The sequence below is a fragment of the Corvus kubaryi genome, unplaced genomic scaffold (assembly GCF_017639235.1).
Source record: "Corvus kubaryi isolate FWS band 111438036 unplaced genomic scaffold, C.kubaryi_AGA036_p1.0 37382, whole genome shotgun sequence".
NCBI lineage: Eukaryota > Metazoa > Chordata > Aves > Passeriformes > Corvidae > Corvus > Corvus kubaryi.
This window is the reverse complement of record NW_024581124.1, coordinates 1,105,652-1,122,123: the sequence shown is the minus strand read 5'-3', so window position 1 is coordinate 1,122,123 and position 16,472 is coordinate 1,105,652. Positions and strand designations below refer to the sequence as shown.

The 16,472-nt window shown below is 59.1% G+C and overlaps 1 protein-coding gene across 4 annotated transcripts; it reads right to left on the bottom strand.

The window, feature by feature from the left end:
• Positions 1-447: 447 nt before the first annotated feature.
• Positions 448-13,893, bottom strand: TBX1 (T-box transcription factor 1). 4 transcript variants are annotated; one of them, XM_042035148.1, is made up of 9 exons: positions 13,650-13,893; positions 12,292-12,417; positions 10,646-11,108; positions 7,402-7,503; positions 5,844-6,015; positions 5,451-5,606; positions 3,991-4,058; positions 3,662-3,762; positions 448-2,901 (listed from the first exon to the last, which is right to left on the bottom strand). In XM_042035148.1, the coding sequence occupies exons 2-9, from the start codon at positions 12,323-12,325 to the stop codon at positions 2,462-2,464; spliced, it is 1,536 nt and encodes a 511-aa protein (XP_041891082.1). In that variant the 5' UTR covers positions 12,326-12,417; positions 13,650-13,893; the 3' UTR covers positions 448-2,461. The 4 variants fall into 4 exon arrangements, with proteins under 4 accessions (XP_041891082.1, XP_041891080.1, XP_041891081.1 ...); XM_042035146.1 differs by lacking the exon at positions 13,650-13,893 and having other exon boundaries at positions 12,292-12,853; XM_042035147.1 differs by lacking the exon at positions 13,650-13,893 and having other exon boundaries at positions 10,646-11,057.
• Between the last annotated feature and the right edge of the window lie 2,579 nt (positions 13,894-16,472).

The following is a 16,472-nucleotide window of genomic DNA, read 5'->3' as shown; positions in this document are numbered from 1 at the left end:
GCACAGGATACAGACTGGTGATCCTGAGGGCCCACTGCCCACAGCCGTAGCTTGAAGTTCTGTGATTTTCTATTCTTCTAACAAATATCAGATTAAAAATCCTACAGTCAAGGTGAGGACCTTGAGCCACTTTGTTAAGGGCACAGTTTAGTCCTGACATCTTGGGTCATTCTATGTGTTCTTAAAGAGAACAGGTGCTTACCAATACAAACAGATCTTTTTTCACCTAGGAACCCCAACCTTGTGAACTGTTGTATTGTGATAGATTACCACAACCATGGGCACCTGCAGCAAGCAGGGACTGAAGGGAAGGAGCAATCACCTATGGACAGCCACTGTTTGCTCAGACTAAGACCCTTCCATATTTAAATAACTTCATTTTGTAGGGGAGGCTTAGACTTCAGGGCAGACAAACTGACAAATATACACAAATAATCAAACAAGAAATGAAGGAAAGAAAGAAGAGGAAAAGTATTTATAAATGTCACTGTCCAATGTCTTTTCAATTTAAATGAAATAAGATTATCTACATATATCTACAAATATCTACATGTATCTACACTGTTTGCAGGTATGATTCTTTGGTTGTCTTCACTTTTTTCCTACACTGCAACTATCAAGAAAAAAAAAAGTGTTTGTATAATCTTTGAAGGAAATAATAAATATAACAACTTCATTAAAAGTTTGACCAAAGCTTTGGCACTAATCAGTTTACAGATAACAAATCATACTGAAAACTCTGAAATAACAGCGGCAAAGCAATAGAGCACATCCGAGAGCCATTTCCCACTGACTAATAATAAGCACAAGGCTATTTTACATCAGCCATTCTGAGAACATTAATTATGGTTTAGTCAGACACTAAGAATCTCACAATTCACTGCAAATGTCAAATAAAATACATATTTCTTGCACAAGTCTTTTTTTATGAATCCAGATATATTTTTTAACAGAAAAAAAATTACATAAAATATTCATGGTAGCCTGTATCCCTTCTTAAACCTTTCCAAAAAGGTTTTGGAAGCCCAAAGCCCACTGCCAGAGACAAAATAAACATTGCTATTAACACTGCCACTTGCACAAGGGAAAGAACATGTTTTAAAGGGTTTGTAATGAAAATGCACAAACATGGATTAATAGATTATTTTAGAGGAAAAAAACCCCATCTTTTAATAGAGTCATGTGGAAGAATCGGTAAAGTGTTCATAATACTGTATACCAACACAGCTGAGGAGCTGCTCAATACCTTCTCTGAACACAAAGGGACTGCCTTCTATGAGTATCTGACAAAAACACAAGCTAACTATTCAAAACACATCACTGGGGAAACTGTGATGAACAGGGCCATCTTTTTAACAGTAAGGAATGACTACTGAATGAAGAGATTAAAAAAGAAAAAAAGTACTTACCAGCATTAAGAGGGAAGATGCAGCAAGCAGGTAGTGCAGAATAGGTGCTTTAGGACTACTGCAGTTTGGGTCAGCCAAATATAAGGGGTGAGGCAGTCTGAGAAAAAACACCCTGAAATCCCTCTAAAAGGCACCTCCACGGGAGAGCATTCAAGAGCTTGTGAAAGGATGCGTGAAGGCAGGACTTCGAGAGGCTGCCTGGGAAGCAGGTGAGAACACAGAGCCTGAACTTTGCAGATATTCCCTCACCCCCAGGCTGGTTTTTAAACCTTTGCATGTATTGTTGGGAAAACAAGATGCAAACACAGCTGCACGTGGCTGTGCTCTTGGCCACAGGCCCGTCTCAACAGCTCCAGAAAGTGCTGCTATGGTTACGGCATCGCAGTGAACCCCAAAACTTACGAGTGGGTCAGAGCCGGAGGAGAAGTGGAAAATTTGTTCTGGCAGTGAGGATTCAAAGCGTTCCCTTAAACTAAATTCTGCTTCCCCCAAGAAATCTCCTCAAAGAACCACCTGAGCCACCTGTGACCGAGCCCTCGGGGTGCCCTGGGTTGGGACAGACTGACACCGACATATGCAGGACGACACGCGGCTCACAGCCGGCCCCACAGCCCCTGCTCGGTGCTCACGCACAGGCCCCGTGGGCACCGCCAACACCGGCGGTAACACCAAACCTCCATCAGAACAGCCGGCGGTTGAGTGAGAGGGGACAACCCACTTCACCGCTGCCGCATCCCCGTCCTCCCACCGCATCCCAGCCGCCCGACGGTCCTCGGTGCCCGGCACGAATGGAGGCGCTGGGGAACAGGGAGATAAGGACATATGGCTTCATTTATCAAAGTGCAGCCGCGGGTCACACCGCGATGGAGCTCCCGGCACCTCCGCCCTCACAGCCCCCGCAGGGCGAGGCGCGGGTCGGGGCCCGGCTGCTGGCGATTGGGCTGTCCGGCTGTCGATCAGGGCAAGCTGGCCAACCAGCTCACTCGTAAGGCGGGAGGTGAGGGAAAGGCGGGAAGGGGGAGCGCGGTGTCTCTCGTGGCGCCGGTGCCCCGTTACCGGGGCCCGTAGTCGTAGCCGGCGGGCGCCCCGGCCGGCGAGTACATGTTGGCGGCCGCCGCCGCCGCCGCCGCCGCGTTCATGTGATGGTGGTGGTGATGGTGGTGGTAGCTGTGCCCGCGGATGCTGGGGAGGGGGTAGGGGGCGGGCCGGCTCTTCGCCCCCAGGTAGTGGTCGTAGGCGGCGGCTGCCGCCGGCGGGTACTTGTAGGGATGGTGATGCAGGGGCTCCGACGTGGCGGGCTCCAGGCGCAGTTCGTGGTGCGGCGGGCTGGGCCGGCCCCCGGGCGCCCCGGCCAGCGGCACCAGCCCGCCGCCTCCGCCCGGCAGCGCGGGGCTGAGCACGCGGGACATGAGCTGCTGGTGCGCGGCCTCGGCCTGGTGCAGCGCCGTCCCGCCCGCCTCCCGCTCGAACTCCCGCCGGCTCTCGGCAGCATCTGCGGGGGCAACAGCGTCAGTGCGGCCGCGCCCTTGGGACGCGCATCCGAACACACGGGGAAGAGGCGCAAGAAGGGAAAAGCGGGGCTGCGAGCGGGGCGTGCAGCAGCGGCATGCGGCAGGAACGGAGCTGGCGGGACGGGACCTTCTGACTGCGATAAATGGAGCTGAGTTGACTGACAAGCTGGTACACGCCTGACATTTTTGCAATTGTATAACACTAAACAAATACAGACTTCCCTTTATTTTGCAGGCCCGGAGTGAGTTGGAAGAAAGGCCTTCGGTTTTCTTTGCAGTTGTTTGCTCTGGGTAATGGAAAAGCAGTCAATGGGCAGAGGTGCTGTTCGACCTGACTGCAGCTCCTGAATGGAGTGGGTCGGCCCTAGCGCGCTGCCGAGGTGCATTAAAAGGGCAATGTGAGAACCTGTGGCCAGCACTGCATCCCTGCCTGAAAAGCTGAGTTTGTTGCCCAAAAGTTGAAAATGGAACTCTAAAGGCAAAGGGCAGTGTTTTTTAAAGCAGCAAAGTTTCTTAAGCATATAAGCATCTTAAACAGTAAGTGTTGTAGTCCAAGGAAGAATGAATTAGGCTACGAAGGCGGGTACTTTTGATTAAAAAATAGGTGGTAGCACAAAGCTCGTTAGCAATGGGGCTGTGCACCAGCGCAGTGAGCAAGGCTGGCCCCAAGCATGCATGCACAGGCCGTGCAGACCAACAGGGCGTGGGTGATGGGCTGGCCTGCCCATTGGGGGCTCTCACCTTTCTCTGTCCCATTCTGGTGGGCTGGGGAAGAGACTGGATTCCGGGATCTGGCAAAAGCACTCATGAGAGGAAGAGCCCCTGGCCTGTGGTTCCTGGGCCTGGAAGAGGAAGGGGGGAAGTGATACAGAGCTGATGGTCCAACAGAATGAGCAATTGGAGCATTCCCTCTCTGAGCTGCAGCTGGCAAACAATAGTGTCCCAAACAATACAGCTGGCCCAATACCATGTCCCCCTCCATGCAAGCCTTGTGCAAATGTAAACTGGGCAGATGCATGTGAAATAGGGTGAGTGGGGTGTAGCCATAATCAGTAAAGGCACAGCCTTACCAGTCCTCAGGGTCACAGTCTCTGAATCCCTTGGCAAAAGGGTTGCTGGCGATCTTCAACTGCGTGATCTGTAAGGAGAAGTGGCAAAATGTCTCAAAGCAGCACACGGGGCTCCCAGGCCAAACAGTGAGTGTGTCCCTGAGCAGGCTTTGGGATTCAGCAGTGCCTGGTGTAACAAAGAGGGTCCAGGTGGCCAGTGGAACCAGGGTGTTCTCTGCCACAGAGTACAAGCATGTGCTTGCCCTCTGTCAGAAAATGCGGGCTAATATGCTACCTAATACGAGTTCAAGGTGAAGGGAGAGGCAGTCTGAGTCGGCTGCAAAACCTGAGTAAATGCACTTGTAAGAAAATGCCACATTATATGGGTCACCACTGGAGCAGCTAAGACAAATCACTGGATAAATCATACTTATGTATTTATTTAATTCGCCAGGGAGAAGGCAGGACATTTTCTATATTTAAGCAAATCCACGGATAAAGTATGTGATTGTGAGTTTCCGGAATGGGTTGAAAAACAAACTTTAAGCCCCTCAGTGACAGTTCCAGCCTTAGAGGTCAAACTGATAGAAAGCAGGAGAGAAAGAGCAGCTGTCCGGAGCCATCAGGCAAATGCCAGCCGGGGAAGGACTCCGGAGCCCCTTAAAGGCACAGCCTTTCTCTGGCCTCGCCGCTTCCACCGGGGCGAGGTGCGGCCCAACCGCAGCATCCCGGAGAGACCACCGGTCGATTTGCTCGGAGTCACTGCAGAGGGTGACACTGCCGCCGGCTGCTCATGGACAACCCCGAGACACAGCCCCGGCGTGGGCAGCCTAGGCGCGGAGCGAGGCAGTTCGGAGCAGCGCTGAAAAGCCTCCGCCGCTCTGAAATCGTATTTCCACCCGCTGCTGAGATTCCTGCTCTTTACATTACACTGATGCGATTTAAAGGAGTAATTGGATTAACTGCTGCCTAGAGATCCGCATCAGATTGGGGTGGGGGTGTTTTGTTTCATTTTTAACATATAATTGTATTCTAGGGAGGGACAGACAGCTACGAGCTTAAAGCAGTAAAATCGCAGATTTATTCAAACAAATTGTGAGTGACATTTCGCAGCGGGAAGCCTGTAGTTTCCCCACTAGCCCCGGTCTCGGGTTTACATAGGTAATGAGGTCCCCCGGCAGGAGGAAGCTGGCGATGGGGCTAGAGCCCACGTCGCTTCCTCGGCGTACACCGATGCAGCTCTGCGCAGCTTCCCGGCTATCGGGTTCCTTGCGCTGTCAGGAATGGGTTTAGCAGATGGGGAGGAGAAGGCGGGAATACCCCCAGGCACCCCCGCCGCCGGCGGACACCCGCAGCCCGGCCTCCAACCCGAGAGCCGGACGAAGGGGCTGAGCCAGCGCCGGATGCACCCGCATCTATGGTAGCTCCGGTGCGACCCCAACCCCCGCTTTTGGTTGCCCCGAGCTCCGCTGCTGCCTCACCCGGTGGTTCTGGTAGGCGGTCACTGCCGTGAAACGCGTCTCCTCGAAGACGAAAGTTTTGAAGTTCTCCTCCGCGTACTTCTCGCTGTCTTTCCGGGGGTCCACGTAGACCACGTGAAAACGCGGCTGGTATCTGTGCATGGAGTTCAAAATGATCTGAATGATAAAACGAGCAAGGAGACAATAACTGATCCAGACGGAGCATGGAGAGAGGAGAGCACAGCCTCGGCCCTGCCGGCTCTGCTGCCCGGGGCAGCAGCGGGGCTGGGGCAGGATCGGGGCGCAGAGCCCCCGGGGAGGGGCGCGGGCGGGGTCACCCCACGGGAATCACAGTACGGGGAGTTCCCAGCCGGTGCAGCCCCGTTTTGGACATCTTCTCCCGGGAACACTTACATGCCCGTTGTCATCCAGCAAATTGTTGGTCAGTTTGAGCTTATCGAAGGAAACGATCTGCTTCATCCACTGCGCCCCTTTGGCCGGGGAGTCCGGGTGGTAATGGACTCTCCCGGGGGTGGCGGGGTCGGCTTTGCCGGCCACCAGCCAGGAGGAACTGTGGAAGGCGTACCTGCGGGAGGGGAAGGTACCCTCAGCCGCGGCCGGGGGGCTCCCGCCCGCGTCCCTGCAGCGGCGCCCCGAACGGCCGCAGTACCCGGGCCCCGCAGAACCCGGGCCGGGACAGATGCCCCGGCCCACCGAGGGAGAAACACTGCCTCTCCATCGCTCCCGCTTCCTATGGCCACGAGAGAAACGAGCTCTTTCCCGCAGCCAGAATTGCTGCGAAGGGGATATAGTATTTTATCAGGTCGGCGATGGAACTGTCGTGAGAGAAATCTGCAGGATGGAGGAAATTTATAGCTACCAGTGTAGATTTGGGAGAGAAGCCACAAAAGCTCCCCCTTCCTCTAAGAAAAAACGGTGAAAGAGAGCCCTCTATACAGTAATATTCTGGCTTTAAGTGAAGAGTGGAAAGTTGTGTGTAGATTAATAGCAGGTTCAGAATTTAGCAATCTTGTTTCATTCTTTCAAAGTACATATTCAACAGTAACATTTAAAACAGAGAAACCAATCTTCTATACACGTGTTTACTTTAAAAGCCAGTGTTTGCACAGGGGGAATTAGACACCATTGGACTCGAGCAGAAACATTACTTTTTAAAGATATACTCAATTGGATGTTATATATCCTACTTCCCTTGACAAGCAAACATTTCTAGGACGCCCTGAGAATTTGGATATCTGTCTAAATATTTATATATCGGACCCTGCGATTCCTATGCGGGCTGTCTGCTCGGCGTCCTGATCTGAAGCTAAATACATAATGCGCCTTTCACTGTCTTAAAATTAAAGGGGTTCCAAACCAGACTGCATCGCTGCCTTGTGAGTCGGCAGTTTCCAAGGCCTTCTTACACTGCCGCTGGAAACAATGGCAGAATTTTGTGGCTTGGGTGGCTGGTGCCTTTGCAGAGCACAAAACCCACTCTCTTCTCCCAAGCACCTAGCAAGCTCCCCAGCGGGCACGGCACAGCTTCGGCACATGCGCTGAGAGGCTACAGCACTCCAGGAGCACCGAAGGGATTTTTGTTAAGCGGCAAAGAGTGTTTGCCGGTGGAGACGTGTAGCAGTACGACAAGGAGAGCTTTTCTGGGTGGGAAAAGGAAGCTCCTGCCCTGTGCCCTGTGGAAACCTGCCCTTCTGCCCATGCCGGTCTGGCCCCGTCTGCCAGCAGGCCTGGTGCGAAGGCTGAGGGGGCCCTGCAGTCCGTGCAGCCGCTCCTGGCCCCAGACTGCTTGCAAGGGTGCGAATGAGACCCCAGGTCAGCTGCATCCCGCATCCCCTCCCTGTGTCGCACCAACAGGTGTCACGCCCAGAGGACAGGAGCAGGGGGTGGGCAGAGACCCACCAGCCCCTACGGCTCCGAGAACCGCGGAACAGGCTAGGTATTTGTTACTTGCCGGTATCGCTTGTCATCCACCGGGACGAAATCCATGAGGAGCATGTAGTCAGCCATAGGGTCCATCCCGAATATCTTCACCTGGAAGGTGGGGAACATGCGCCTGGCACAGAGAGGAGAGAGAGAAGTGCTAAGCTGAGGAGCAGCAGGGAGCCCCGAGGGGCCGGCGCGGGTCTCTTCCCCTGCAGCTGCTCCAATACCCGCCCGGTTGTGATGATAAGTCCCCTCGCAGAAACCACCGGCCGGAGGAACAGGCAGATACGCTTAAGCTGCGTGGGGAGAGCGGCTACCGTGTTCCCCAGCCCTCGGCAGCATCCCGAAAGGCGAGCCGGGGCGGTCCTGCCTCTCCCGCCGGCCCCAGGACCCTTCGTTTCAGACACACGAAATGCCCCATCGCAGTGGAAGAAAGAGGCCAAGGGGAAAAAGAGCATCCTCGGCCTTTGCTATGGGGAGATCAAGTGAAAAGAACTTTCCCCATCATTTCAGCAAGGCAAGTCCCTGGTCTGCGGACCCGCACTCAAGCCTCGGGAGTCTCGGGCAGCCCGTGGGGGTCACATCTAAAAACTCCTGCGAACGACACGTGGTGACCAAGTTCCCACTTGTGCAGCTTCTGTACCCACCAAACTGCACCCGTTTGAAAGCAGTGGCTGCAGCAGCAGCGTGGCCCCTTAGGGCCAGCGGGAGACCTCTCCCAGCCCGGAGGGGCAAACGCTCACCCTCGGCGGGCAAGGGCTAGAGGGCAACGGGGATCTCCCCGAAAGCCCCGTCCCGGATCCACTTCATTGCAAGAGCCCGGTCGGGCTCCCGGTCCCCGCACCTTTGCGGGACGAAAGCAGAGCGGAAAGGAGCCCAGGGCTCCCGAGTAGGGCAGGTCAGCCCCCGCGGCTGTTCCCCCCGGTTCTTCTCTGCGCAGGCCCCCGGGGACCCAAAGCTAAGCCGAAACGCGGATCCCACGCTCAGGGAGGGCACGATTCCTTCAAGGGGCTGCAGGACAAATGCGATCGGTGGTGGGCTAAGGGAAGAGGCCGGGACGGCCCACCCGTCCTTCCCTCCTGCATCTGCACACACCGGGGCCAGGGCCTGGCCCGCGGCTCCCCGGCGGGACACGCCGAAGACGTGTCCTGGCGTCGAGGCTCGTTATGGCTTCGTTTTGTTTTACAGAATAATAAACCAAGGGAGTGACGGTGGGCAATATTTTGGGAAGCGGCTTTGCAGCCATTGAAAAACCAAAGTCCCAACCTCCCCCGAACAAACAGCCCCATCAAACCCGGACACAGAGAGTCCCCCCGGCTCGTTCTCGGGGAGTACTGCCGGACTGCTATTATGGGCCGCTGCCCCCCTCTGAGGGGCGATGGGGCAGCGCGCCTCTGGCTCCGCAGCTCTTCCAGATCGGGCCCAGCACTGCCGGGCTGCATAGGGATCGGGCGGCTGCGTCTCCCTCTCTGTAAGGCTTTAGCAAACTCTGGAGGACGTTTTCAGTCGCTCCCTCTGTTATTATTATTTTTAAACGTGTAAAAGCCCCCATTAGCTCCAATTCCGGTGTTTCTTGTTTTAAAACTTAGTTTTAAAACAAACAACCTGAGATGATAAGACCCATCTAGACAAACAGCAGGGCCAGCCCAGAGGCGCTGGGGGAGAACAGGCTTTGCAGCGCCTTCCCCGAGCCTTTTCTTGCTGGTTTTACCCCGTTTTCTCCTGTTTTTACTCGCCTGTATGGAGATTCGACGGTGTCATAAAGTAAACGAAGAAAAGGGTGGGGGCAAAGCCCCCGATTCGATTCGAGTTGGTTAATTTTCGAAACTTTTTGAAGTGGGATATTTGCAATTTTTTCCCTCTTCTTGGAGAGCTAAGAAAGCCAGATCGAAGAACTCCTGTTTTCAGAGAGCCTCCGCCTGGAGCCTGAACGACCTTTTCCGCTAAGGAAAGCAACGCCGAGCCCGGCGCCGGGCTCAGGGGCCGCGGCCGGAGACAGCGGGCTGTGCGACCCGGCGCCGGGGCAGGCACCGTCTGAGGGAAATCCCGCCCGGGTCCCGCAACGCAGCGCCGGCTTCTTTTGCACCGGGCACCACGGTGATTGTTTTATTTTAGGAAATTGCTAATTAAAAAAAAAAATTAAAAAGGCAACTGCGTACATGTAAGCATGTTTCATTTTTTTGCACTTTCGGGACCCTCAAAATCGCTGACGGGAGAGCGGGAGCGCACGGTCGCGGTCACAGCTCTTGCCAGACCGTTCGGAGCGGAGTCCGACCCTCTCCCCCGGCCATCCCGCCGCAGTCAGCCCCGGGGCGAACTGAGAGCAAGCAACGGGGGATTCCTTAATTTGTTTGTTTTTCTTTTCTCCCCCCCGCCAGATCGCTTTAAACCAAGGCAAGAGTCAGAGCCTGGACAATTCGCAGCTCTGCGAGGAGCCTGGCGGGGAAAAGCTTCGCAGCTCTGCCCGAGCCGCCGCGGCCGCGGCTCTTCCCGAGGATCTCCATTAAATGCAGTAACTAACAACTGTAATTGGGACTCCTCTTCCCCCCATATGTTTTGCTCGTTTCTAACGCGATCTCATTTGCCGCTTTCTTTGTTCCCTGGCCAGGAGCGGGTTCCTGGCCCCGGAACCGCGTCGCGGCGGCCGGAGCAGAGCCGAGAGCAGCCGGGTTCAGCCGGGCTCGTTACTCGATAATCGGGAAATGCAACAGCCCTGGAACACGCTTCAAGGTGCAGAATTAGGGTCTGTTCTCGTCTCCGCCGGAAGGAAAAGATCTGCCCGTGCTAAGAATGTATTTAGCAGGTTTTGCACAGTTTGCGTGTTCGTTTTTTCCTTCCCCCGTGTCGTTGCTATCTGCCCCGGGAGCACACACTGTCCTCCGTAAACACGGATCGAAGTCCCGTGTGGGGTCACAGCCGAAGGCGCCCGGAGGAGCACAGCGCCCTTTCCAGCGGGAGTGAAACCCAGTGCCCTGCCTGCCGCCCTCCGCACGCCTTCGCCGTCAGCCCGCAGCAGCCGCGCATTCTTCCGCAGTATCGAGGCCTTCGGGCCGCAAGAGCTCGCAGATTTCGCCCCAGGAGAAGGCAAGGATCAAATGACGGTGACCGCTGGGCCCGACCGCTCCGCGACTCGCCCTTGGGCAGCTTCAATTTCCCCCCAAACTGCTAATTCAACCGCTCGCGGCCGGATCCTCCCGCCCCAACTAGCCTGGGTGCCCAGGTCCGGAGGGAGCGGCTGGAGAGCCGGGGCTGCCGGGGAGCTCCGCACTGACCTGCCTGCCTTGGTGACGATCATCTCGGTGCCCAGCTGGTTGAACTCGTCCCACAGCGCCTTCATCTCTAGCTGGACGCTCACGTTGGCCACCTTCGGATTCTTCTTCACCGGCGCCTTGGCCGCGGTGGCCGACCCCGCGGAGCAGCCCGAGACTGTGGCCGGCCCCGCAGCGGCTCCCCCGGCGCCCTCGGGCTGCTCGGGGCCTGGGGGCGGCGGGTTGGTCCCGGCCGCCGCCGGCGCCCCGCCGAAAGGGTAGCCGTGCTGGGGCTGGGGCGGCGGGTGCGGGTGCTGCTGAGCCGTGCAGGGCTCGTAGTGCGGCGGCTCATGCTGTCCGTACGGGTCCCCCGGGGAAGGGGAGAGGTGGTACCCCCCGGAGGCGTTCAGGCTGCTCAGGCTGTTGGCCGTGAAAGCTGCAACATCGCAAAAATGGGACAGCTGGGTGAGCCAGGGGCTGGAGATAGCTGAAATCATTCCAAAAACAGGCGGTCAGGGCTCCGCTCCGGCTCCCGCTTTCCCCCCAGCTCCGCGCCGCTCCGCGCGGCCCCCGCCTCCGCACCGGCTCCGCGGGGTGCCCTCCGCCTCCTCTCCTGCCCCGCGCCCAGCCCAGCGGGGCGCCTCCCCCTTTCCGCTTTGCTTGGCCCCAGCCCCGCTCCCCCCGGGGCAGGCGGGGAGCTCGCTGCTCCCGCTGCCTGCCTGCCTCGGCTCTTTTTTTTTTTCCCCTTTTTTTTTCTTCTATTTTTTTTTTTTTTTCCTTTGCAAACCCGAGAGGTCTGCCAAGAGCCGCGGCGGTGCAAAGCCCGTGCTATCTCTGCAGGCCTCCCTCGCCACACACCACTCGGGACAAAGAAAACTCCCTCCTTTCGCCCCCCCTTCAAAAAAAGGGGGGAAAAAGGAAAAAAGAAAAAAGAAAAAGAGGAGTGGGGGAACTCAGAAAAAATATCGGCTCTTATTTCCGCGTAGCTATGCTGCTGCAGGTAACGTCCTTCACTCTGGAGCCGCGGGGCTGCGGCTGACAGGGGAAGTCGGATTTGGTTTGGCAATGCCCCATTCCTTCCATCCCTGGGCGAGAAAGGGGAACAGGCCGGGACCAGAGCAAAGCTCCGGGTCCGCGCCGAGGAGCACCGGGATGGCCCCGGCTGCACAGCCCTCGGCCGCCGGCCCGAGCGGGCCCTGCAGCGCATGACAGGCCGCCCCGGGGAACGGCCGGCTCCTTCGGATTCCCTCCGATGCTGAAAAGCTCCTCGAGGTCCCGACAGTCTCTTGCGTTATTTCCGACGCAGCCCGCAGGCCGAACAGGGGCTGCGGAGCCGGTGGGAGCCGAGCCCCGGCCTGCCGCTGCCCCGGGCACGGCCAGCGCTGTCGGGGGATGCTTTCAGCACCTCCGAGAAGAAGCGGGTCCCAGCGGCTGAGCCGTCGAAAGCTGCTACAGGGCCACGGGCAATGCCCTTCTCTGAGGGAGGGCTCCAAGGGCCCAGGCGTGCCGGGAGGAACGTCAAAGCCCCCTCCGACCGGCCCCGCGGGCAGGCCGCGTTCTGTGCGTTGCCCCTGGCCCGGCTGCCGGCCCGGGCCGCGTGAAAACCCTCGGATACGCGGTGGCCGGTGGTCCCGTCCCCACAGCCCTGCGGGGCAGAGCGCGGCACTCACCTTCCATGTCCCTGGTGACGGTGCTGAAGTGCATCTTCTCCGGGCGGCAGCCGGGGCGGGCGGGCGCGCTGCGGCCGCCGCGGCGCTCCTCCAGCGCTCCTTTCCCTGCTTGCTCGGCGGCGGCGACTGAAATCAGAGAGGCGATACTGAAAGCATTTGCCTTGGGAGACAGAGGGCTGTTTTCGTCCATAGGGGAGACACCAATGCAGGAGAAGCAGGCGCGGCAGCCTCCCACCACGAGCCCCCCCTCCCACCCCCTCACTCCCCTCCTTTCTACCGCACCATCCAGGGAGGTGCGAACGAGACCCCCTCCTTCCAGACGGGGGGTGGGGAAGGGAAATTTAAAAAAAATAAATCCAACAGAAAACAACCTAAACCCTCTGCCCCCCCGGGAAGGGCGTTGGGAGCAAGAAACTTCCCCGGGGCCCTTTGTAGCCAGCGCCGAGCACCGCAACGGCGGACCGAGCTCTGTCAGCGAGAGGAGACCGGGGGGCAACAAATAAATAATCCCACTAATTTCTTTCCCGGAGTGTCAATTTCTCTCCCCCCCTCCCCCCCAATTCGTTCCCTGAGATTTATTAATTTATTTTCTGTCTTCTCTTCCCCTCAACCACCACCTCCTGCTTCTGCCCCCCTCGTCCCCTCCTTTTCTCCTGCACGAAGGGAAAGTGTCTCCCTTATAGGCGCTTTCCCCATTCAGTGGCTGGGAGGCGTCACATGGAAGCCGGGGGTGTTTGCCTGCAGAAGTGGCGGCGGCGGCGGCGGCGAAAGCGAAGTGAAACTCCTGCCGAGACGGTGTCAAAGGGCTGGGGAGGCCCTTCCCCGCCTCCCGGGCACGGCGAGCGGCCGCCGGGGAGGGATGGGATGTGCTGCGGGGCGGGCGGAGGGGCCGGCGGTGTCAATCACGGCGCCGGGAGCCGGCAGACGGGAAGGGAAGAGCCGAGCCGAGCCGAGCCGAGCCCGGCGTCACGCTACGGATGTCCGGCACCGAGAGAAAAGATCGCTCTTTTCCTCCAGCTCTCATGCACCGCGGGGCTGGGGCAGTCTGAGCCGCCGCAACAGGCGGGGTCTGGGCACGTCAGGGTGCGCTGCGGGCGCAGGTACTGCCGGCCGCTTCGCTCGGATGGGACCCTCCCCAGCCCCGGGCCACCAAACTCCCAAAGCACCCGCCAGAGTTCGAGCATTTCCTTCGCCAAAAAAAGCGGGGAAAACGGACAGCAACGAGCGAGGCGGCAGGCGAACTCCTGCCCAGCCCAGCGTGAGAGCCCGCTCCGTCGGCAGCACCTGCACGGCCCGTCTGGGCAGGGAGCCGCGCCCGGTTCCCGTCCCTGCCCCGGCGAGGACGAGGCGCTACTCACCGCCCGCTACCGGCTCCTCGGAGCGCCGCGGTGTTCCCCGGGCCCTTCTTTCGCATCGGCGCGGGGCAAGGCGACGCGCCCGCCCCGCCGGCTCCGGCCTGGCCCGGGTACGAGTAGCAGTCCCGGTCCGCGCCCCGATGCCGGTCCCTCCGGGCGGGTAGCCGCACCGAGGTCCCGGGGAAATGCCCCGACGGGGCGGGCGGAGCCGAGGGGCGCGCCGGTGGCTACCGTCGCGATGGGGGTTGCATAACCCGAGCGATGCGCGGGGAGCCGGAGTGAGCAAGCGGGTTATATATAGCTGCCCTGTCTGTAGCCTGCGGGGCTTGATTCTTCTGTTGAAATATTATCTTTGGATGTGGTAAAAATATTTGCAGAGAAAAATCTAGACTACTCTTACATATTTGAGCATATGTTCCTGCAGCTAACGGCATAAGGGCAGAGTGTGACATGATCGGTGTTTTGTTTCTTTGCTGCTGCTGCTGCTGCTGGCAGCGCGATTCCCGGCCGGGGTAGCTTCTGTCCCGAGCTCAGGGACACGCCACGGAGAAGAGTGTCCCCGTGCTGACCCGCGCAGCTCACCTGGGGGCAATACAAGGGAGAGGGGAAGGGATTTCGTTTGGGCACCCCGGGGCAATATCGGAGGAAAGCGAGGAGCCGCGAGTGCGAACTCCAAGCCGCCTCCGGGAACTCAAGGGCTGATGCGAGAGGGACGCGGGGAACTTGCCCCTTCCCCGAGGTGTGCTTGGTTCTGGACAGCTTCTGCCCCAGGAAGAAAGAAAATATTCCCCCTGGAAATTAAGAAAAGACCCGAAACCAACAGAGCGTGGGGTTGCTGTCCGTGCCTTAATTGCCCGCACCGTTTCCCAGGTTTATTTCTTTCTCCTTTCCTGCTCCTTACATAAAGCTCCAGCTGTAAGAGACGCCACGTCGGGGACAGCCCAGGCGCGGGCTGGTCCCTCGGCCCGCCGGCGGAGTCGGGGTTGAGCGGTGTCTACCAGGAACAGGGGACCCACCGGGAATCGTTGTCACCTGGGTGGCAGCAGAGCGGGTCCCCGCCAGCTGGTGGGGCTGCAGTCTCGAACCTCCAAATCCCTGAAAGAAGACCCCGCCGCCCCGCTTCCACATCCCCTGCCCGGCCTCGCAGACATACGGGGTTCCCAAACGCGTGAGCGGCGCTGGGCGGAGCTGAGACGATGGAGGGGAAAACCAACCGTGCCTGCCCCGCAACAGGAACCCGCAGCGACAGAACCCACCCGAAGGAGAGGGTGGCACAGCGCTGTGCAGCAAGCAGGGTCGACCCCTTTCTTGCACCCCCAAAAGGGCCTATACCCAGAGGCCGCGCTTGACAGGCGTCCCGAGGACGCATGTCCCGTTCCTCGACCGCTCCGCATCGGCGGAGCGCTGCAAAGCGCATTCGGTCTCGACGGGGGGTTGCTAACCCCGCCGTTAGCAATTACTGCTGTGCCCCTGGCTCTGCATTCGTCCAGAGGACGGCTGTGTGTGTTAGGATCGAGCCCAGAGTTTCTGCCCCCACAGCTCACACTTCGCCCGAGCAGATGGGAGGAGAGGTCGAGGTTGTCCCGCCGCCTCTCCGCCGGGAACAGCTCCGAGGGGAGAGAACGCCAAGAGCTCGACGCGGAAGAAGGGCTGGGACACCTCTCCCCCTTTCTCCTCATCCTCCGTGGACACACATCTGCTTCGTCCCGAAAAGATCTAGCCCGACGGCTCAAAAGCCCGTGGTGGCACCGAGGAACGCAACGCGTGACAACGACTCGCGCATTGCCCACGACGGCAACCCCCAAGTCCCGGGGCGGCTCCCGAAGCCGAGCATCGCTGTGTCCTCGCCGCTCCACCACCTTCCCCGACCCCCCCGCAACAAACATCCGCTGCAACACCCTCCCCTGTTTGGGCTCCGCACCTCACAATCCCCCAGACCTTTCAGGCGAGGCGGGGGCGGACATTGGTGGCTGCTGCTTTCGTCCTCACTCGCAGTAGTCCCGCCGCCGGCACCGCTCCCCAGGGGCCGGGCTAGGTGCCCCTGGTCACAGACACTCAGACCGAGCCACGGCCCTGTGGCTGAGGAGGTGCGCGAGTCCCCCAGCCCGCGTTGCTCCGCGCACCGCGAGCCCGGGCTGTGATACAGGTGCGTCGCGGCCCCGATGGGCTCTCCCCGCGCCCCCGGGGCCTGGCTGGGACACAGGCCCACTGTGCCACCTTCCCTCCGTCCGCCCTTCGCACTCACCCCTCCGCCAGCATCTCTCCACTCGTCCCTCCCGCGATCCCTCCTCTCTGCCCGCTCCCCCGGCCCTTGCCCGGCCCCACCGTCCCTCCCGCCCCCAACCGCTGCACCCCAGCTGGCCCCCGCCGAGCTCGGGCTTGCGGGGGGGCAAGGGGGGGGCGCAGAATCTGCAGGGGAGCTGGGGGCGGCCCCGCACGGCCCGGCTCGGCTCGGCCTTGGCACGACGGCCCGGCTGCCCGCTGAGCCGTGGGGCAGCAAATGACTATCGGGAGGACAACGGCAACGAGCCGGGGCCGGGACCCCGCAGGGCCGGGATGCGGCCCCGCACTCCGCGCACACGAGCGCACATGCCGTGTCTCCGCATGCTGCTCGCATGGGCAGCCCAGCGGCGGAGCCCCGGGCGGGCTCCGATGGCCGGCCGGGGAGGCTGAACCCCGCGGCCCCGCCGTCCCTGCCGGCCGCGGCTGCACCGCCCGCGCAGCACGGGAGAGGCTGACGCTGCCTCGCTGGTGGCAATTCTGCTGGGGAAAGAAAAAAGATGATTCGTAGGCATTCAACTAACGGGAACCGCGGACATTTATGGA

Excerpts from the sequence above, each read along its gene's own strand:
- TBX1 (XM_042035146.1), bottom strand. The coding sequence starts at position 12,481 with ATGGACGAAAACAGCCCTCTGTCTCCCAAGGCAAATGCTTTCAGTATC. Across the intron at positions 11,109-12,291 it reads CGTCACCAGGGACATGGAAG|CTATCTCCAGCCCCTGGCTC; the intron begins GTGAGTGCCGCG and ends GAATGATTTCAG. Across the intron at positions 7,504-10,645 it reads ATCGTCACCAAGGCAGGCAG|GCGCATGTTCCCCACCTTCC; the intron begins GTCAGTGCGGAG and ends TCTCTGTGCCAG.